The 22,442-nt window shown below is 43.0% G+C and overlaps 1 protein-coding gene across 1 annotated transcript in view; it reads right to left on the bottom strand.

The window, feature by feature from the left end:
• The window catches only part of HEATR5B (HEAT repeat containing 5B), a 90,738-nt gene extending 68,301 nt beyond the window's left edge, over positions 1-22,437 (bottom strand). The window contains exons 1-12 of the mRNA XM_090045366.1: positions 22,322-22,437; positions 17,593-17,717; positions 17,287-17,470; positions 15,506-15,717; positions 12,210-12,318; positions 10,754-10,903; positions 9,076-9,247; positions 6,947-7,104; positions 5,114-5,363; positions 2,711-2,866; positions 601-851; positions 31-142 (exon numbers count right to left, since the gene is read on the bottom strand). Coding sequence (XP_089901492.1) covers positions 31-142; positions 601-851; positions 2,711-2,866; positions 5,114-5,363; positions 6,947-7,104; positions 9,076-9,247; positions 10,754-10,903; positions 12,210-12,318; positions 15,506-15,717; positions 17,287-17,412 — 1,696 coding nt within the window. The 5' untranslated portion in view covers positions 17,413-17,470; positions 17,593-17,717; positions 22,322-22,437. The remainder of the gene's footprint in view (positions 1-30; positions 143-600; positions 852-2,710; positions 2,867-5,113; positions 5,364-6,946; positions 7,105-9,075; positions 9,248-10,753; positions 10,904-12,209; positions 12,319-15,505; positions 15,718-17,286; positions 17,471-17,592; positions 17,718-22,321) is intronic.
• Between the last annotated feature and the right edge of the window lie 5 nt (positions 22,438-22,442).

Consider the following 22,442-nt stretch of genomic DNA (forward strand, 5'->3'; position numbering starts at 1 on the left):
CAATATTAAAAAAAAACTACTAGTACAAACCTAAAGTCATAAGTGCTCCAAGTAAAAGCCACCCAGCTTGAGTGCGCTGTAAAGACAATCTGCTGTTCTGAGCAGCAGTTCGTAATAGATCCTCAGCAATACTTACTACCATCTGCAACGATTACATACAATAATGGATTTACAATGCAAGTTAAATCACTTAAAGAAACTATCAGAAAATAGCTGTTACTTGTGCTATAATATAATGTAAAGATGTCTTCAAACCAGATAATTTGTGTTAAGAACAGATCACATGTTTCTTGTGCAAATAACAGAGTGTTAGCAGTGTTGACATGGACAACCTGTCTGTGCAATCACATTTCTGACTGACATCCCAAAACACACTTCCATTAAACTAGAAAAATGAAAATAAACCTGGGAAACACCTTGTCTGAAATACAGAAGCTCATGGGTTTTTTAAATATTTATCAGGTATGAGTTATATCAATATAATTTTAATGGTCAGTGTTGCACAATTGTGGAATTACTTATTTCTGGATACAAATATCTTTAGCTTTTATACTGTTATATACAGTAGCTACACAGACTAAAATTGCACTTTTATCTCACCTTTCCTTTTGCATGAGGAATACCTAAGGGACATTGATGTACTCCACCGAGTAAAGCAGCCATTGCAAAACTATAGCCACTAACAGCTTCAGGAGAGGTCTTCAGATTGTTGAGCCGTTCCGCACATCTGTCCAGAAATGGAGTCAACTGGAAAGGCAACGCTACAGCTACACAGCGCAAGCACCATGCAGCAGCAAGTCGAGCAGCCATGCTTGGATGAAGGAGAACTGAGGTTACGGTCTCCAGCAACCCTGTGAAAAAATAGTCTGTAACCATGTAATTAAAAACGTCTTCCTTATTACAATGTACAGGGGTCCAAAGTAAGGTTACAAAAGCAAGCTTAATTCTCACATTTCCTAACGCTGAAGTGCTTGACTTTACAACCCACATCTTTTAGTACGTTTTTTTATGTAAATGCCAATATTCAGTGCCAGATTTAGGCATAAACTAAGTAAGCTTCACATTATGAGGGGCCTCTAAATCAAGCCCTGGGCTGCGAAGGGTTAGCTGCCAGACCAGAAGTGACCACAGACCAGCAAACTGCAGCCCCACAGATAGGCCGCGATTCCTACCACAGGGCCCGCAGCAGCTGCAGTTGAGGTTTGGGCCTACCCCCCAGCCAGGGGGTGGAAGTATCTTTACTTGTGTTCCGGCAGGAAACTCCGGCCACAGAGCTCTGTGTGGTGGTCTGCTGTTTGCCGGGCCGCAAAATAAAAAGGTTGGGAACCCCTAGCTTAGGGCCCCAGCATGTCATAATTCGGCCCTGCCTATGTTTTCAAAGAAAACAAACCAAATCAACAGAATTTCTATCGATGGCATCATACTGACCCCCACATAGTATACCAGAAGGGTTGGAACTGTCAGGTACACAGGGAAGACCTCTGACACTTGAACTAATGAAGTAACTGATAGTGGTAACAGGCTGTAATTCTATATGTTGCATAGGGGATAAGATCCATGTTGCCAGTGTTTCACAGATATTTGCTAACAAAAGATCAGTGGTTGGAAGCAATAGGTTGATTCATTCCAGGTTCTGGATGAGAGTGCATGCTATGCAGACTCCTTCCAGTCTGTCCTTGTTACAGTCCCGTCTCTTAGTCCACCTACAACTGTAGTGATTGTTTCCCCATTTTCTCTGCACCCTATGATGTTCCAGCCTAACAATTCCCAGTATCCACATCTCTGTGCCATTCCTTGGCCCACTGTATACTACTCCTCAACCCAAACTCAGTCTCCCCCCTGCATCTACTCAGGCATTTTGTCACCCATCCCATCCTCTGAAGGAAGGGTCACCCTAGAAGTGCTCACTTCCCCAATCTATTCCCTCTGCCCTAGCTCTTGTCCCATCTACACTTGGAGAAGGCTGCTTCCCCCATCTTACTGCATGGGCACCAGCAACCCCGAGGACAGAGAAAAGAGTCACCTTTGTCCTAAGGTTCAGTGCCCCACTTGTAGTCATGGGAAGCAACTGTAAGAAAAGTCTGCCTCAACCCCAAAGAATGTAGAAGGTCATACGTGATTACGCTTTTCAGAGATGTTTGTTACCAAATTCAAATCCTATTAAAGGTGTGAGAACTGAGATGTTTAAAGTTTATAATTTCGGCAAATGTGGTTTTTTTTCTTTTTCTTTTTTTTTCTTTTGGGGGAGGAGCAGGCAGCAAAAAGATGTATGCCGAGCACAAAAGCAATCACTTCTAAAATTTCAAGACCGACATTTGGAGATGGCAGATTTTTTTCCAATTAAAATGCTGTAAGACCAAACAACATATTTTTCCTTGATATTATGACAGAAATGCTGAAACATTTCTGCTGAAATTCTCCAAACGCTTAGCCTGAAACAGAAATTCAACACAGAAAATTTAGGGTCTTTATAATGGGAAATACTGAACAACTTTAACTACAGGAGGTACAAGTAGCTCAATCTATGACGAGCGCTAGGAACCAGAAAGAGCAAACTCACTCCAATGTTTGAAGTTGTAATTTGAAGCAAAATGCTTTGAATAATTTTATAAACTTCATATAGACCAGTTTTAGCTACACTGATTTCATGTTAACTGGTCAATATATCTTATGAAATGCTACATAGTACCATTCAACTTCACTTTCATACCTATGGAGGGTTCTTGAATAAGAGGAGATGCAGTGGCATTCAAACTCTGAACTAAGCTACCCAGCTCTTGAAGGGCACACACCATCACATGTTGGCTTGCAGCTACATCAGCAGCTCCCGATTTATTTTCACTGTTAGCATCATTCACTACTGCTTCTGGAAAAAAGAAAATCAAAATATCCTACTAAACTCTCATTTCACACTTGAATGGATGCACATAAAAATCACTACATAAGAGAGAAAGGAAAAATTAAGGTTCGCAGTTACATTAAAAATGCAAATCGTTTTCTACCTCTTAAGGCTTGGCAAAGCAAGTTAATTCAGAAAAAAAGTAACATCTTTACAGCAAAGCCAAAGTAAATTGCCCAGCAAAGCGTCAAGTTACAGTAGATTCTCAGAAATTATAGGGGGTGCCATTATAATTAAAAAAGCCATTTGACTGAGAAATGGAGAGTTATAAAATGTCAAACATGACTATGAAAAAACAGACATACAGAACATCTATATGTATACCCATATATGCAAAATATGTAGGAATAATACTATATTAGGAGTTTGGGATTCTGTATTAAGAATCTACATGCACACACATGTGGGCAAAGAATGTGTGACAAGCTCACAAGAAAATGCAAATTACATTAACACTAAAATGACAGTATGAGACAAATGTAATTTGATGGATTCTGCTATGTATATTTCCATGACATCTATACTTTGATTCTTCCCCACTGTCTTAGCAGGAACATCTATGGTCTGTGATAACACAGAAAAGATTTTGGTGTCTATTAAAGTCTTAGAAGACAATAAGTCTGATCAGGAGTGATTTTTTAGTCACAATTTAAATCTCCACCAGTCTACAAAATAGCAAGGACAGATTCCTAATAAGAAGGTACCAATTTGAAGTTTTTATTTCATCATTCTCACACCGTGGGCAGCTAGTAAAACAATTTTTAAAACAGACAAAATTTGGGATACTAGGATTTTCTGCTGACTTTAACTAAGCAAATTTGCTATGGAAATCATTGCAATGACATGCAGAAATCTCTGCTACTTAAAAAAATTCGTCTTCAGAGTAAAACTAAGCTACCTGGAAGACTTAACTCAGCCTTGACTGAAAAAGTTACCTGAGCCATTTTGGAGCATAACTACAGTAATAATTCAGTAATACAGTAATAAAGAGAAAAATACTGACTTGTAGGGGTGCACTGATAGAGATTTTGGGGGCCAGTACCAATACTCAATATTTAAAGAAGCATGCCGGTGGATGCCGAACCAATTTCCAATATAGCTGCCTCCAGCTTGTAAGTCTGGTGTAGTGGAAGGGGAGTGGGGAGGGAAGGAGAGTGGGAGGAGCAGATCAATGCCCCCGCGGTGAGGGAGGGGGCAGAGGAAGAGGCAGGCACTGCCCTGCCGAGCTGGAGCCAGCACAGGACGGAGCCATAGTTCACAGGGGGAGGGGTGGCTCTGCTGACTGCACCCCAGGAGGGCGTTGCGGGGGAATGTGCCAAATCTGTGCTGGGAAGGGCAGGCAGGCTGGAGCCAGAGCTTTGCGGAGCTCTTCTTGCTGGAGGCTGTGCTCAGAGCAAGTGCCAGCGGTGCTGGGAGGGGGCTGCAGCCACCCCAAATTTTGCTGCAGCTCCACTCCAAGTGCCATTGTGGCCAGCTGCCTGGCACAACCCTGGCTCAATGCCCCGCTTCCACCCACACGCCAAGATGAGCTAGGGCTGCACCAGGCAGCTGGCGGTGATGTCGCTGGGAGCGGAGCTGTGGCAAAATCTGGGGTGGCTGCAGCCCCCTCCCAGTGCCACCAACACCCCCTCTGAGCCTAGCCCCTGGCGAGAAAAGCCCCATGCAGCTCCAGCTCCAGCTCCAGCCCAAGGCTGCAGTCCGCCTGCCCTGCCACATGCAGATCTGGGGGCACATGCCCTGCCTCCACTGCCCTCCTGGGGTACAAGCAGTGGCCAGAGCCACCCCCCTCATGAGCTGCGGCTCTGCCCCACGCCTGACCCACCCTGCCTCAGCAGCACCTGCCCCTGCCCCCTCCCTCACCACGCGGGGCGTTGATCTGCCCCCCCACACCCCTTCCCTCTCCCCTCCCACCACACCAAACTTACCAGCTGGAGGCAGCTCTCCATGCTGTCAGCTCTGCTCCTCAGTGACTGAGTGCTATGCTGCAGCTGCATGCAACTTGGGCATTTATCGGTCAAATTATCAGCCCCATCAAGCCGATTTCCAATACAGCCACTTTTCTTTATATCGGTACTGATCCGATATTGGACCAATGCAACGGTCAGTGCACCTCTACTGACTTGGAAGACAATGACAAACCTGGACAAAACTAGCGGGCCATTCATAAGAAACAAATTGAGTACATCATTAAGTAAAGACAAAAATGGTTCTTACCTACTGCCTTCATTTGTTTACCAATGGCTTGACAGATATCCTTGGCAGCTGCTATCTGTGCTTTCTCCCCTAATAAACTGCCAACAGTTGCTCTCAGGATAAAGGAAACACATCTTCGAGAGTATACCGCCTCCACATGAGTCTGTGTCGCACGGGGATGGGAAACTAAATCCAGAACATGAGACAAGAATGTAGCAAAGTTGCGCTCCAACCACTGACCTCCTAGCGTTGTAACAAAGACAACATAGGCCTGTAGATACAGATACATATACATAGTGAATATGGAAACAAGAGGATATACTTAGTATTCAAAAGAAAAAGATTAATGATACATTTGTACTGAAAAATATTTTCTACTAGTTGTGAATGAGCAGAGCAGAGAAAGCTAAGTTAAATTAGCTCCATACACCATAGTGAGACTCCTCCCAGTAACCAAGCTAACTCATTGTGCCCACAATATGCTACATTGTGCAATACAGACATAACCTCAGAAGCATTTCAGGAAAATCCAATTAAAAATACACACTGACTGTTTTTTCCTAATGTTTTCATTTCAGATATGGCAAGCATATGCAAGATATGTTGTGCATAACTTGCTCTAGTTTTTTAAAGAAAATCTGAACTTGAGATTTAATTAAATGCCTGAAATTGCTATAAACTGATCCAATAAAAAAAAATACCCCAAATTCACTGAAAAATATTTTGCAAAACAAATGCTCTCATCAATCACCACAAATGTCAAGTAAAGACAGGGAGGTATGGGCTGGGAACGAGGAGGGAGGTCTCCCCTACGTGTGAGACTTGGGGAATGTGGGTAGGAATGGAAGGGAATATGGGACAGAGAAAAAATACTGTCTTCTGTTATGGTTGTGAATAGGGAATGAAAAGCAAGGCTGGGTTGGGCAGGAAGAGGGAATACTTTCCAACAAAGGTAGCATATAAATTAAATAAATAAATGGTTATTTATTTAAAACTGTAATTCCACATCATACCAGTTAGGTAGAAGCTTACTATAACAGTGATATACATTTTGTCCATTACATATAAACCATAATTCTAAATTATGATTAATGTGTTCTATTATTTATAGACTTAAAATAATTATGACATGTGTAAAAGTACAAGGTGTTGTATAATTATGAAACTTAACAAGTTGCATGAGGAAAAATGGAGCACACTATTCCTACCCTCTTCAGTTTTAAACTAGGTAACTGTGACTTCCTGCACCCCAGCAAATCCCAATATAGAGGCACCTTAGGAGAAGAGATGAATTTAGGGTACACACTTTATCTAGAACACCAGCAGGTAGTCAGCACAGATTGGGGATAAATGTGATGTTCTCCCTAAAGGAAACACAATTTCAACTAGGAGCTGCATTCTGAACTATATCAATTTCTAAATAGTTTTAAGGTGCAGACAGCACCTAAAGTACTCTGTTATTTAAGGAATTTTTCTTGTATTTACTTACAAAAGCCAAAAATCTCAACCTGTGGTTGTCATATATTGCAATTTAAAAATAATTAAAAAAATTCAACCACTACTGCAAGCTAAGCAAAAAAATTTAAAAGAATATTTATGCAGATAAATTCACCTAATCTACCCAAATCACTAGATAATGAACCAGTATGAAGCTAATTTACAGGAACCACTAATTGACACAGTATATGGCACGGTTATGCTCTTCTAATGTTTTGGGACAAACAAGAAAATCACAAATCCGAGACTTTTTTTTTTTAAACACACAAATCTGTAGCTACAGTGTAATACTGAGTGTAATACTGTTCCTCTATTTTGAAATGAAGAAAGAGAATTTCTCAAAAAATTATTACAAACCTGTGTGACACCAACTCGTACTTCTCGATTGACAGACCCTCCTACTTTTAACATCTCTCCACCACTCTTTAAGAATCCAGACCCTCCTCGCAAAAACCCTGTGGCCATGAGTTCTAAGACTTCCTCAAGTGTAGCCCTCTTCACATTCTGACGCATCACTTGTGGAAGGAAAAAGGCAGTATTTCATATCAGAGATATAACAAGACCTCATCAGCAATGATTTGGAGAGTCCATTAACACCACTCTTACAGTTTTCCAGCTTCTGCTTCCTCTGTGTGAAAATGAAGCTTATTTCCTATATATTGGGACTTTTTACCATCTTGAACTTTCCCTGAGCATGATGAGGAGTTCATGAGCCCAAAAGCTTGCAGAAAAAAATATTTTTTGCAATTTCTCAGTTGGTCTAATAAAAGGTATCATTTTCAAACCAAGAGTTCGAGATTTTTGCATTTCTTTTTGTCTCAGATCAACCCAGCTACCACATACATCCCTGAAACATGGAAGATGCTGAATTTTAGCCAAAATCATCTTCTAATTTCCAGCCTATTCATGCCCTGTTTATATCCATCTGTTCTTGTATCAGTACTGTCCATTACTTTACTAGTTCTTTCCTGCCCACTCAGTACTTGCTATCAAGGTACATACAGAGAGCAATCATGTCCCTTCTTGGTCTGCTTCACTACACTAAATATATCCAGCCTTTTTAGTCTCTTTTAAAGCATGCTCTCCATTCTCCTTATCATTCTAGTAGGCTTCCCCTCAGTTTAAAATATTTTGAGGGTGTGCAACTGGTGCCTCCCAAGTCTGGGGGAGCACCGGATCACCGACGGGGTGGTGGCGGCACTCCCCCAGGCAAAACCAGAAGTCCACTTCCACCAGCACTTCCAGGGGATGCACGCCTATCCCCTATACACTGCCAATGAAGGGTGACCAGAACTGTACATAATGCTCCCATGGAGTGTTATAAGTGCCTTGAACAATTATGTACTGTCCTACCTCTACTAGAAATTTCTTGATTGATCCCTGCGAAGATCAAATCTTATCTCTTTCTCACAGTTATATCATATTGGCAACCAGTCATCCTGTGATTCAACTACTATGCCCAGGTCCCTCTGCTCCAGTCATTTTTATCTGACGAAGTCCCAGATTACAAGCAGTCCCTGGGCTAACTGTTTGACTTCATTCTGAGTCTGACTAATCTCCTATGGTTAATGATGTATTTCTTTCCTGAGGACTTCTTTGGTTTGTCTCTCTTCCATGCTCTCTGAGAGTTCAGCTCTAGAGTTTCTCTCTTAACCCTAGTGTCTAGGTTTCCTCAGAGCATGCCCAATCTATTTCCATTTTTTTTAAATCCTCCTTAGTGTCACCAGACCAACTCACAAAACTATTAAATGTTGGGAGTATACAGAGGGAAAAAAGACAAGTATATCAAAGAAAAAAAGAGTTTTCCCTGCTAACTAAGGCTACAAACAGATGTTGCATTTGTCCTAGGATAAACCATTTTACCCTGGGACAAAATACAATCGTTCAAGTAACCAGGTCCATTGTCCTAAGATAAATCGTAAAAAGGTTCACAGGATAAGTACTTTATCTTAGGACATCACAAAGTCCATCTGAATAAGTACCCCAGAACTGCTTCACTGAATCAATGAGAGAAGCGGCTGTGCATTCAGTCACTCACTAAACACTCATCAGAAGGGTAATGTGTTTACACACCAACACCAGGATATTTCTGTTCTCAGACAAACACAGACACAGCTTGCCCAGGTGCCAATACAACTGTCCCTGCCTAAAATGCTGAGTAGGAGGGGGTGGTTTGGTCACCGGCAGAATGCAGGTGAAGTGACTTGTATATTACGGGTCTGGATGGATTACATTTGAGGTCCTGGTTGGCGTGCCTATACTTTTAGAAGTTTTGTGTTTTATGCTAGCAAAATGCTTCAAGTGAGTTATTTCTTCTACCTCTTTATGTGAATATAACTGGATATGCACAGACTTAACTCATTTTATAACTCATTTTAGTTTACTGTACGCTAATTAGAATTGAAGTTTACAATGCAAAACAAAAATGTAACTCATCCTCCCTAAAATGACATCTCATGCAATATGATTTTATAAAGCCGGTATACCTGTTGCTTGCTTTGGTATCAATGCTGTAGCCATGACAGTGCCTAAAAGCTTTGACACTGCAACACGTACACCGTAATTTGAGTTTTCCAAGGCCTTAAAGCAGAGTGTTGCCACATTTTCTAGTTCAGCTGTCCACATAAATACAGCTTCATTCTGTAGTTCCAGCAGGCACTGAGGAAAAATAAGAACTATTGAATACTACTACACCCTTTTCCCCCTCTTCTGATAACTAATACAATCACACAGGTTACACTTATCTAGTAAATATTTTTGTAGAGTACAAGGGTTTCAAACAAAATTCTCACAGGCCAGATCCAGACTGCAGAGATGTGCTCCTACAGGGCCTGAGAATTTGGAGGCAGGGCATGCAGATAAAATGTGGAATAGCAAGCCCCGTTAGGGCCACGTGTTGGTAGCAGGGTACAAGCAACAGCCCCACTGCTCTTGCCATCAATTGTCCCTGTCTGAATCTGATGCAAGGGGCCAGGTGAGCTTGACACTCCTGATTTACTGTATCTGGACAGACTGTATTGGTCACAATGAACCAAAGGCCTCCTCAATTTTGTGGAAAAAGTTTATCCCACCCTCTATTTTAAAATGGGCAGTGTATACAGTCTCCTTAGTCCACTGAGATTTTAACACTTCACACTAAGACTTCTTGATAATATGGGTCTCTCTCTACTATACCATATTCTTTCCTGTATATGGACTAAGACTGTATGAGTCCTGTGTGTGTACATTGTTGTTTTAAAATAATTATGTCATAGGATCAAGTCAAATATGAATGTGCCATGCACTAAATAGATAATAGCCAGCTTAAATACTGGAGGACCAGGGGCAAGATTGCTGTTTGAGGATTGCTCTAAAATCTAAAACTGCAATAAAGTTTAGGTGTTGGAATGGGCATGCGTTAAATTACAGCTTCATTTTTATTGCTAATATTACAGAGTAGAATAAGTAAATGAGAGTGTATTGTTTAGGTCATGTCTTTTTACCTTGTCCAATCTAGTTTTAAATGACAAGGAGATGGTAAAGACTGGTTTATGAGAAACAATTAAATGAATTAGTCATGAATACTAACTTGCCATAATTGATCAACAAATAAAAAGTAACATGGATATAACCTATAAATATTTAAAGGACGTAAACATCAGCTTGCAACAAAAATTTGGGCTGAACATCAGGGAAAAAAAACTCTTCCTAATGCTGAACTCTATTAGAAAGTAAGAACATAGAAATAGAAGCCACATTACTTAGGACATGACTACTAAATTGAACAAGGCCCAAAATACTGTACTGCACAGAACATTCCTGCTTCTGTAGCTCCAAATTTCTATGAAACACCTTTAGAAATGTAATTCCATTTTTTCAAAGATTGCATCTCCAAATGAAGGTGGCTCCTCTCTATATCATGAATTTGCTTCAAAAATAGTTTACTATTACTAATATCATACTAATTACAATCATCTATATAGACAAATATCAGATTTAATGGAAATATACAAAAGCTCTCTCATGAACATTTCTTACCACATCAAACTCTTTCATTCTTCCAAACATAAAATGATTAGTGAAAACTTAAGCAAATGAACAGCAAATTTTGTCACTTTCCTCATTTAACTGCTTTTGGGGTACAAGGGAGACAGGATTCCTAAACCTTGTAAAAAGCATACCCACCTTAGCTACTGCACATCGTACAGCCATAGATCGATCTGTCAGCAGAGATCGCGCATTCTTATAAATGTCACGATGGCAAGAAGCTGCTGCACCGCCAAGTCCATTTAAAACTTTCTGTAAACTCATTAGTATTTCACTTCGACCCTGTGACTGCAAGTAAGAAAGCAAAGAAAAAGTAGTTTTTAATTGGCAGCACTCAGTAATTTTTTGTCCCCGAGTATCAGTATTATAGTTATATCTGCAGAAAAAGAACAATGATAGATCGACAGAGCATAAGAACTTCTTTTACTAAAGCCCCTTAAAATATATTGGTACTGAACAACAATTACAAACTTACTGTGCAGCATCTGTAATAGCATACTCTATACTTGTGTGAAACAGTCTCAGTTGTTAAAACAGATCATTGTGTAAAATCCAGGTTTTGGTGAACATGGAGTAATACACTCCCCTGCTAAAAGCCTAACAGAAACTCCCCAAGGTCTCCAACTAGTGCAGCAAAAGCTGCCTCTCCTGTTTCAAATACACTATGTACAATACACACCTAGTATTACAGTGTACATTCAATAAGAAACAGGATTTAAATGTAGTGTACATGTGCAAGTTATTGTTTTAACCGTGAAAACAGTATTGCATTAATGCAGGTGATTTTTTGCATTTTACTTCATACACAAAAAAGGGGAAAAAATATGAGCTATTTAGTTAGTTTAGTTTAGTTAGTCTTTCACCAGCCAATCCCCACTTATCCTGGATACATATGTCAAGCGTATGTATTGATGCATGTAATTTTTAAAGTATGCTCTGTATCCAAGCATCAAACCTATCACAAATGCAAACAAGGAAACCTAAGAACGGAAGCCACCTCCTGGGCCATCGAGTCTAATTCCCTCACGTTTGCAGGCAACTATTTATCCAAAAGGTCGACAAGATAAAACACCCTTGACCTCTCTCATACCCAGAGTCATAAAACAGTCTACAAAAATAAAAGTCATAAAGCAGTTTATAGCCCTACAACAAGCCTCAGGCAAAGAGCAGAAGAAACAAGGGCATTGCCAATGCCTTGCCATGACAGTGACAAGAAATATGTTGGTTAATATATGGTCAGATGATCCTGGAAAGCGATCTGTACCTTTTTTACAGAAGAAAGCAGAAATCCCCATAATCACCTCAGTCATAAAGGACTGAGCACTGGACTAAGATAAAAAGACAAGAACATACACCCCAAAGACCAGTACCTGTTACAAGGATTATGTTGGCTTGTTCCACTCGTTAAAATATTCAAAATTTTAAGCCAATTATACAGTACAAATAAACACACATCTTTATATTGAAATGGGCTGCACAGGTAGCTACTTGCCCAATACATAAGAAAAGCATGAAGACATTTTAACTGAAAGTAGTTTGGGCCTTAAAGCAAGCTAGGTTTGTAGCTCTAAGATGACACATTCCTATAACTCACCTCTGCACTTTTCAAAGACTTTAAGAGATTGTTAACTGTTTCTGGAAAAGAACTGCCCAGCATCCTGCCCATTTTCTCATAAAATGCTCCAACACATGCCACAGCAGCCCTACAAAGAAAAGACAGTGCTTAGCAGCTTCCTTTTCAAAACGTCTAACACATTACCTGAGACGGATCAGCCTAGAAATTACATTTAAAAATAAATTTCTCTATGTTCTTAATGATTTTTGATTATTATAAAATTATTTACTATGCACTAGCCACTATATTCATTATTCACTGTGAACATTTCACTTAGCTGAACGTTCTTCTCTCACTAAGCTTACAGGTACAGAGATGCATCTAAGCGAATTCAGAGGCAGAATCTATACTTTAGGCCTCAATATGCACTTATGTGTTCACGTCCTTGTAGGATGAAAACCTTTAATGATTGCATAAAACATTCTCCAGGAAAAACAGCTTCAAAGCTACACTGTTTATATTTTGAGGCCTACTCCCTGCCAACTACAGAGGCTGGCAATCTATGGTCCGCTGGTTGGATCCAGTCCACTAAGCAACTTCATCCAGCCCTTGAAGCAGGGACATAGTTAGCATTTTGGCAGAGGATGGCTAAAAAAATAAATCCATGGTATATTGGCAGCCAGGGGGAATGAGTAGCAGAGGAAGTGGCAGCAGTGGCCAGCTTGCAAGTGGCATCTCACTTTCAGAATGAGCGGAATTATTTTGGCCTGTGACTCCAAAAAGGCTGCCAACCCTCGGTATAGCAAATTTTACAATGCACCTAAGATTACAGACACTCTTAAGTCATTACCTTTATGCAAGTTTTGCACCCATATTTTCCCCTACATTCAGATACTCAAACAAACTGAAAGATTTTAAGTTATGCTACGTTTCAATTAGAGATGCGCACTGTCAGTCCAGAAGCTTAACAGGTTTAGCTCCTCTGCATGTCAAGGCTATGGACATGCAACTTGATGTCACAAAGGAGCTAAGTGTCTCAATTTAAAATCCTTGCTAGATTCTATGTAGGATGCTCAGAATTGTGTCTTCCATCACTGACAACATAATTATCCAAGCAGTTTCTTTGTTTGTTACAAACTTATCAAAGGATTCACCTCCTCAACAAGAACACATTGCATTAAAAGTAGAAAGTACTGAACTTAAAGTCTTTAGGTAATCTAACAGTCTTGTTGCAATATTATGTGGAAAAGTAACAATTTCAAATTCTTACTTCACAAAAAAATGCCCAAATTCTCTCCTCAAACATCCAAGCAAGGATAGTTTCCACCCAAAGAGTACTTCTGATGCTACTGGCCCCTAGCAGCCATTAAGAATTTTATGCCTGATCCCCCAAAAAAATCATTCCTCCAGCCATGAACATCTGGCATGGTAGGATACAATTTTTAGAATCACATGGAAAATACTGCAGATCCCAACAGTGCAACTACAGGTGTGCAGGGAGCCCAGCACAGGGACCAAGTCCTTGATGCTGGGTTCCCCACAGCCAAACCCTCAAAGGAAACTGCAGATATTAGGAATGGGCCAGCTGTGTCCTGGACCCCTGCCCCATCAAAATAATCTGGGACTCAGACCAACTCATTGAACCAAGACCCAGGGCTGCCCCCTGATCTCGATGATTAGCTGACCAACGAGGTCAGGCAGGAGGCAACCACTATACATGCCACGCATCTAATTTAAAGCAGGATACAAACCAGCCACACAGATGTGAAACATCTGTGTGTCTGGTTTGCCATTTCAGCCCACTATAAATTCTTTGCACAATAAATTGTAAAACGCCCATATACAATTAACATGTTAAAACATGTTTGCACAATAAATATAATGCCTGCATGGGAGGGGGCATTGTTAAACATATTGCTACAGTAATGCATAGGAGCCAGTAAGAAGTTGGGCCCAGTTCACTAAACACTACATAAACAAATAGAAATAGATTGGATATTTTTTTAAACACACTCCTAACTGAAGTTGTAAGTCACAGCAAACTGTTTTAAAGCCCTAAGTTACTAATAGCAAGACTGGAATAGTATCTGAAATGTGAACTAAAACCACATACACACTTAGCAATTATTTATTCAAGAGACATATACTGCATACCACAATACTGTGGTTTTCAAACTGTGCTCTGCAGAACCCTGGGTTCTGCGACAGGTCACAGAGACTGGGTTAATGGTGGAGTGGGCAGGGAGACAGTGCACCACTGCTGCTAGGCCGGGTTGCTTGGCTCTGTGTCAGTCTTTACGTTAGATGTAGGGGTCCCATGGCAGAAGAAATTATAAGAAAGGGTTCCATGAATTTAGGAAGTTTGAAAACCATTGCTATAATAGTTAAATACAAGCAGAAAACAGGCACCCTTTTTTCCCTAAGTACATAACATTACATAAAAGTTCCCTCTTAAAATAAATAACATTTTTTAGGATTCAACCTGCAAGTTGTCATATAACATTTACTTGAGGGAGTGGACTGTCTCTATAAATAGGGCCTACCTAAATTGGGGCCTCTCAGATTTCAGAAACCATGAAACCTGGGGTTGCCGGCGAAATGCACGAAAAAACCCCTAAATAAAAGTAAGTTTTTATTAAGTCTGCCCCTCCTGGGCAGGCCTTACAGCTCGTTGCTGCTGACAGGGCAGCACAAAGGGGGCAGCAGATAAGATGGTGTTTGCCCCCGCCAATACAGCACCAGACAAAGGGCAGCCAGCAGTCAATATGGCAGCTGCTCCCTCGTCCCTTCCCCTCCCCCTCACCCCCCAGGCCTCTCCACCAATCAACATGGAGGGCTGGGCTGCCACAACATGGGCTCTTTGTGCCAAGACAGAGCTGCAAAAATGGCTTGGACTCACCACAAGTTAAGTAGGTCCCTACCTATAAATACTTTTATAAATTACAAGTTGAGGCATTTCTCCATTGTGTTACCAAGCAGTTGGCTTTCCGTTAGATGGCACATATAAAGATTAATTCTGACAACATAATATCCCCTTAACTGGAAGATAGACCTTTAACTTCCAAAGAGCCATGTGGACCTTTGTCTACAGACTTCTCTGCACACTCCCAATCGTGCTCTTGCTTTCTGTCATTCACACAAAGTAGCAACACATATGTAATATACACACACACACACGTGCACGCACACACAACTCAACAAAGTTTCTGTCCTCTCCCGAATCTCTCTTGTAATATACTCATCTATTTATTAGACACACACACAGAAGAGCTGGTACTATAAAAGACTATTTTCCTTAAAAACCATTACTACCACCCATAATTCATTTTACTTACAGTTTGGTTGGTAAGTAGGCAGCAGTGTCATCTTTACTTTTGATAATGTCATTACACTTGTCAAGTGTCTGAAAAACCGTAAATGTATCTCCAATGCTATAGAGAGCTGCAAGATTTTTAGCCAATAATTTCCGTGTGGGTGGCCCAGGAGAACTGCTGATAAGTCCTGTTAGCTGTTCTACAAGTTTCTTTTGTTTTTCCTTGACATCTGTCTGTTAAAGGAACAAAAGTGTTATCTTTCCACTCATATGCGATTCAACATCATTTCAATTAAACAAAAATTCACACTATACTCAATGCTAGCAAATATAGCTATTATATGAAAAGCACATATATGGTTGCTTAGTGAGAAGTTATTTCTATTCTCTATTATCTATTAGCAGTTCAAGAACAGATTTCTAGAGAATCTTGCACGCTTCAAAGACTTCCTCTCTGCCATGTTTTTCGCCTTCTTTCCTCACCATCAGAAGTCTCCCCAGTGGAAAGGAAGCGCTCTACTTTCCCAAATATGTATCATATTACTGAAGAACTGCAAAACCTTCCAATTCAGATGTGTTTAAATGTATAGACACTTAGCACACATAATGAGGAAATAAACAAGCACAGGTAACTAAAAAACTCCAAGATTCAAACTAAAGTATACAGATTTGTTTTCATAGTTTCATAGATGCTAGGGTCGGAAGAGACCTATTAGATTGAGTCCAACCCCCTGCCCCGGGCAGGAAAGAGTGCTGAGGTCAGATGAACCCAGGCAGGTGTCTGTCCAATCTCCTTTTAAATACCTCGCAGGAAGGGGACAGCACTACCTCCCTTGGAAGCGTATTCCATATTTTGGCAACCCTCACTGTAAATATTTTTTTCCTGATGTCCAGTCTGAATGTGCTCTCTTTCAGTTTGTGGACATTATTTCTAGTTACCCCAACAGGCGCCCTGGTAAACATCGCATCCCCTATTTCTTGCTGACCCGCCCTCCTCCCCCCACAATCCGACAAGTTTAAAGTCACTCCTCAGATTGACTCTGTTGGCAAAGGCATGATATAATTAATAGTCTCTGGCCTTTTAACTAATTTGGAAGCTAGGTCACACATGCTGAATGACAGACATTGAGTGCAAACCTGATGTAGCAGGGAAGGGGCCAGACTGATTGAACACTCTGATGTGACATAAGCAAGCAGGGGGCTACACTTCAGAGCGAGCTGCGGGCACTTTGTTAAAACCTGTGAAAGCCACAGATGCTACAGAATCAGGAAAAACATCCTGAGACAGAACACAGAAGTCGTGGAAGACATGAGAGGGGTGAGAGATGTGCTGTTATTAAGGTAACCAAGGAGTAAGAGGGGTGCAAATTGCCAAGGCTAAGATGAAATCTATGGGACCACCCCCACCAGCTATGATGGCTTATGGATCCCCAAAAAAACCTTCTGAATCCCTAGCTGCATACTCTATTCTCCGGACTACCTAAGACTTATGCAAAGTTTCTGTTGCTTCTTGACTTAGGCTGAGTTGTGTGCTGTTGCTGTGTCTTAGTTGGCTATGTCTTAGATTAAGCATAGTTTTTTCTGTTGCTCTTTGTCTTATGTTTGGAACTGCAAATTGCTGTGCTCAATAAATTCTCTCTTCAGCGAACAGCCTATTCTTATCCAGGCATTTTCATGATTTCGGTGTCACCACTTAAAGTCCAGTAACAACTCCTTGGTCTTACTGCTACAGTATAGATGTCCATCCAGTATCTTTAATGTGAATGAAATTATCACAGTTTTGAAGTCGGGGGAAAAAATTACCTTGTTAGCAGCTACCAGAACTTTATCCAAAAACCGCAGCCACTCAAAAATGAAGACTGGTCTCTTGGCTTCTGTGATCTGAACCAAAGCCTCTTCATTTAGCAACAAACTATGAGCTAGCTCCATCTCTAGTTAAATTCTGATTTTTCCTGTAGATTCATGTATTCCCTCTACAAAAAAGTTACTGTAAAACAGTAGATGAAAAATATTTTAGTAAGTTGCAGTGTTCAGCATATAAAACTATGGTATCAAACCATAATCTTACATACATTTCCACTGAACTAGTCTCAAAGAAGCCATACTCACATGTTTAAGATTAGCCGCAAACATGGGTATTTGAGAGATCAGGACCCTAAATGTTAAAAGCAGAAATTCATACATAAATTCCTGTGAAATCTGAATTTGTTTCTGGCCAGAATGATGTTGAAGTCCTGTTAAAAAAAAAAAAAAAGCAATGCAGAGAGAAAGTTACCAACCAAATAAAGGAACCCCCTTTATTCTCATCTTCCCAAAAAGACAGCACAAGTAGTATCAAAGTGATATTGCAGCCATGACGGTCCAGAAAATACAGGAGAGGAAAAGATTTTTGTGTGTGATATCTTTTATTGGACTAACTGCATGATTGGGAGTCTCAGTATCCACAGACCCATCCCTCCTTTGTGGCTTGTGGAATGAATTTAGCTATCCCTTTAACTCCTCCAAGACACTGGGTAGGCTGAAGGGCAGAGTATGGAACAATCCATCATGGTTTAGGGACCAGCATAGCTGATGGGATTCAAGTCTCTACACATTCTAGCTGAGGGCTGTCTCTGAAGTAAATAGCCAAGAAACAGTGCATTTCACAGAGCCAGAATGGTACAATTCTATAAAACATGCATTTCACCAAGTATAACTCCATTCATTTGCCAGACCCCTCACAAAACCAGGGAGACATATTCCCAAACCCCCACATCTCTGCTACAAACAGCAGCTCCACATGAGTAGACAGAGCATTTGCACCCTGCAAATAAATTCAGAACAAACCATATCAAAGCACTGCTAAGAACTATTATATCTCACCAGAAACAAAACCCAGGACATAGGCAAGTACAGCACTGCTGTGAACACAGTTACATGTGTAGGACTTTACAGTGGAGATCCTAAGGTAGTCCAGGTTAATTCTGCAATTAAATCAGTGGTCTGCAGCACAGTAGCCACACTGTCTCTGAGTTACCAGGCAGACGCTGAAGAATCTATTGGGCACAGCACTACCAAGGAATATGCAAAAAAGAGTTACAGCAATGAGCAGTCATAACAAGATTATCCTCTAATTTCTTCCCATAAGCCCTCTAACTAGTAGTGAGCAATTCCCAGGGTGCAAAGGAAAAAAGGATTTCCCCCACCCAAGTCAAAGGCAAGAATTGCCTTTGGTATGAGGTAAGATATTCCATACATGACAAAGCAAGGGAGGTTTAAACTGGATATCAGGAAAAACTCTCACTAGAAGGACGGTGAAACACTGGAATGGGTTACCTAGTGAGGTGGTGGAATCTATATCCTTGGAGGTTAAGGCCCGGCTTGACAAAGCCCTGGCTGGGTTGATCTAGGTGGGGATGGTGCTGCTTTGAGCAGGGGATTGGAGGATTAGACGACCTCCTGAGGTCCCCTCCAACCCTAATATTCTACGATAATTCTATGATTCTATGAAAGCTGAGAGGCAGAAACATTCCCAGAGGTTTCCCAGGTCCTAGCAACCTGGGGTAGGCAAAGCTTCACTAGCAGCCTGCAGACCACGTATGTGCACATAATCATGATGCAAACAGCAGCCAACATGCTAGCATCCAGCAGAGCATGGATCTTCTAAGCAGGCAGGCAGAACGTTACAGAGAAAATATCTGGGATCCAACTCAAGCTACATCAACGTTTTACTAACTTCACCCATTAAGGGGTGTGAAAAAAAACTAACTTACCTATGTCAGCAAAGCCACAGGAGCGGACAGAGTTATGTCAAGAGAAGAGTGCTTTTGTTAGCTTATGTCATTTAGGGTAATGATGAAGCTACACTGGCTGAAAAATGCATCAGTATATGTTGCATCTAGACAAGAGGGCTTTGCTATCACAGCTATACTGGCAGGGCTCCATGTGGGAGACAAGATTTCAAGGCCCAATGTAGGAATTGGGCTAAGGGTCTTGCTAGGAGTACACCAATAAAGATTTTCTTGGCCAATACTGATAGGTGATGATTAAATCAACCATATCACCTGATACCAATCCAATAACCTCTGTTCTCCCCACAGAATTTAAACTTAGTCATGCCCGTCACAGGGATACAAAGGTAGGAGGACTGGGGGAGGGCCAGCATAGTTCCCATCTTCTGGGAGGGAAGGAGGAGGACCCGGGAGGCTATGGGCCAGTTAGTCTTGCCTCGATCCTGGGCGGGTTTTTTGAGATAATTGTTCCGGCGCATGTCTGCGGAGGGCCAGCAGGGGAGATCATGCTTGGGGGCAACCAACATGGGTTCATTAGTGGCAGCTCCTGTTGGACCAACCTGGTGGACTTCTGTGATCAGATCACCAAGTCATTGGATGCAGGGGTAGCAGTGAACGTAGTCTTCCTGGACTTTCGGAGAGTCTTCGACACTGTCTCTCACCCTGTTCTCACTGAGAAACTGGGGGACTGTCGTGTCAACACCTACACAGTCAATTGGGTCGCCGACTGGCTGGAGGGCCGCACCCAGAGAGTGGTGGTAGACGGGTCATTTTCGACCTGGAGGGATGTGGGTAGTGGGGTGCCACAGGACTCGGTCCTCGGGCCCGCACTGTTCAACATCTTCATCGGTGACTTGGACAAGGGGGTAAAAAGCACCCTGTTCAAGTTTGCTGATGACACTGAGATGTGGGGGGATGTGGGCATGCTGGAGGGGAGTAATAGGCTGTGGTCGGACCTGGACAGGTTGCAGGGGTGAGTGGATAGGAATGGGATGGGATTCAGCACCGACGGGTGCAGGGTGGTGCACATGGGGAGGAACAACCAGCACTGTGCCTGCAGGTTGGGGAACTCCATTCTTGTCAGTACAGAGGCGGAAAAGGATCTTGGAGTCATCATTGACGCCAAGATGAACGTGGGCCGGCAGTGTGGGGATGCAGTTGGGAGGGCCAACCGTACCTTGTCATGCATCCACAGATGCATCTTGGGCGGGTCCAGGGAGGAGATCCTCCCCCTCTATGTGACACTGGTCAGGCTGCAGGTGGAGTGCTGCATCCAGTTCTGGGCACCGCACTTCAGGAGGGATGTGGACAGCGTGGAGGGGGTCCAGGGGAGGGCCACTCGCATGGTTGGGGGGCAGCAGGGCAAGCCTTATGGGGCAAGGCTACAGGACCTGAACCTGTTCGGCCTCCACGGAAGAGGGCTGAGGGGGGATCTAGTGGCCTGTTACACTGGTCGGAGGGGACCAGCGGGCACTGGGGGGGGGTCCCTGTTCCCCCGAGCACTCCCAGGAGTGACCAGGAATAATGGTCACAAGCTGGCAGAGGGGTAGATTTAGGCTAGATATCAGGAGGCGCTACTTCACAGTCAGGGTGGCTAGGATCTGAAACCAACTTCCAAGAGAAATAGTGCTGGCTCCTACCCTGGGGGTCTTTAAGAGGAGGATAGATGTACACCTTGCTGGGATTGTTTGACCCCAGTACTCTTTCCTGCCATGGCAGGGGGTCGGACTAGATGGTCTACGCAGGTCCCTTCTGACCCTAGAAACTATGAAAGGTCGCTCCAAGCTTCATGTTTCATGGACCCCAGTCCTGCCTTCAAACAGGACAGCAATGAACTAAACGGTATTATAATGTGTAGGCCCCGATTCTACACAAAAAACAATATATTAAGACATGTAGGCAGGCAAACCAGAAAGTCATGGACAAGTATCAGAAACCTGATGCAGCATTCAAAGACAACAAAGGGTAAGTTTCCATTGAATTCAATTAGAAATGGTGCTGGCTCTGGCTTTGTCTATGGACATTCTGGGCAAAGTACCTACAACTGGAAAATGGGCAAAATCATTACTGCATCACAGAATCACAGAAAATTAGGCTTGGAAGGGGCCTCAGGAGATCATCTAGTCTAACCCCCTGCTCCAAGCAGGACCATCCCCAATGCAGAGCAGGGGTGTCAAACACAGTGCCTGACAGGACAGATCCCACTCATGGAGCTGCTTCCAGCTATTAATGGGTACAGTAAGCTGGGGCTGGGGCCTGCCATGGACTCTGGGGCCTTGAGGGCCAGCGAGGGCTGTGCAATATACTCAGTTGTTCAGTGGCTGCCTGCCCCGCTGCTACTGGCACTGCCCCCACCAAGGCCTGCAACAACTCAAACGATTGTCAGCCAGGGCCTCAGCTGAGTCTGACATCTACGATGCAGCGAAACCCAGTCAGCCAAAACCCAGGAGTATCCAACGGCCCTCTGAAGCAACTGGCAGTAAGTACCTAGCACAGCTAGGCTCGACCCTGTTGGCCTCGAGGTGCTCCCAGGAAAGGCCGAACCCAGCTCTTTCGCTCACGCTTCTGAGCCGCGGGCCCATCGCAGAGTGCTTGCTCGGCTCCAGAGAGCTAGGAGCGGCTGCACCGGGCAAGAGGGCACCCCTGGATGACACTACCAACCACCTGTCCTTCCCCGGGGCTGTCAGTGCAGAACCACCCGCCTGAGGCAGGACATCACAACTCTGTGGGCTCTAATGGGACAAGCTACTTTATCTCGGGATAGAGCATGGAGCCACTGTCCCGGGATAAGCCCTGCCAGGCTGGGAGGGGAGAGCAATGAGCGCATCACCCCCGTGCTAGCCCGGATTAGAAAGGCGCTGTGTGCAGGCGCTGCCCCGGGAGAAGCGCCGCGTCCCGTGTCCCCCCATCCCCCTCGAGCATTTCGCGGCGCTGAAGTCCGACTCAGAACAAGGCTGCGCCTGCGGGACGGCCCCGCCCCACCCGACTGGGTCATGTCACACCCTCCCCCCGGCTCGTCGCGGGGGGGGTGCTATGGCAAGCCCCCCGGCCCCTTAGCGCTCACTCACCGCCAAACCCAGCCCCCACAGCAGCTGTAGGCCGGAGTCGAAGGACCAAGCGGCTGCACAGGCGCACTAGCTCGTTCCGGGCAACTGAAGGGGGAGACTGCGCAGGCGCAAGCAACAGCCG

Source organism: Crocodylus siamensis, chromosome 1 (genome assembly GCF_052110815.1).
Source record: "Crocodylus siamensis isolate JL-2025a chromosome 1, ASM5211081v1, whole genome shotgun sequence".
Lineage (NCBI taxonomy): Eukaryota > Metazoa > Chordata > Crocodylia > Crocodylidae > Crocodylus > Crocodylus siamensis.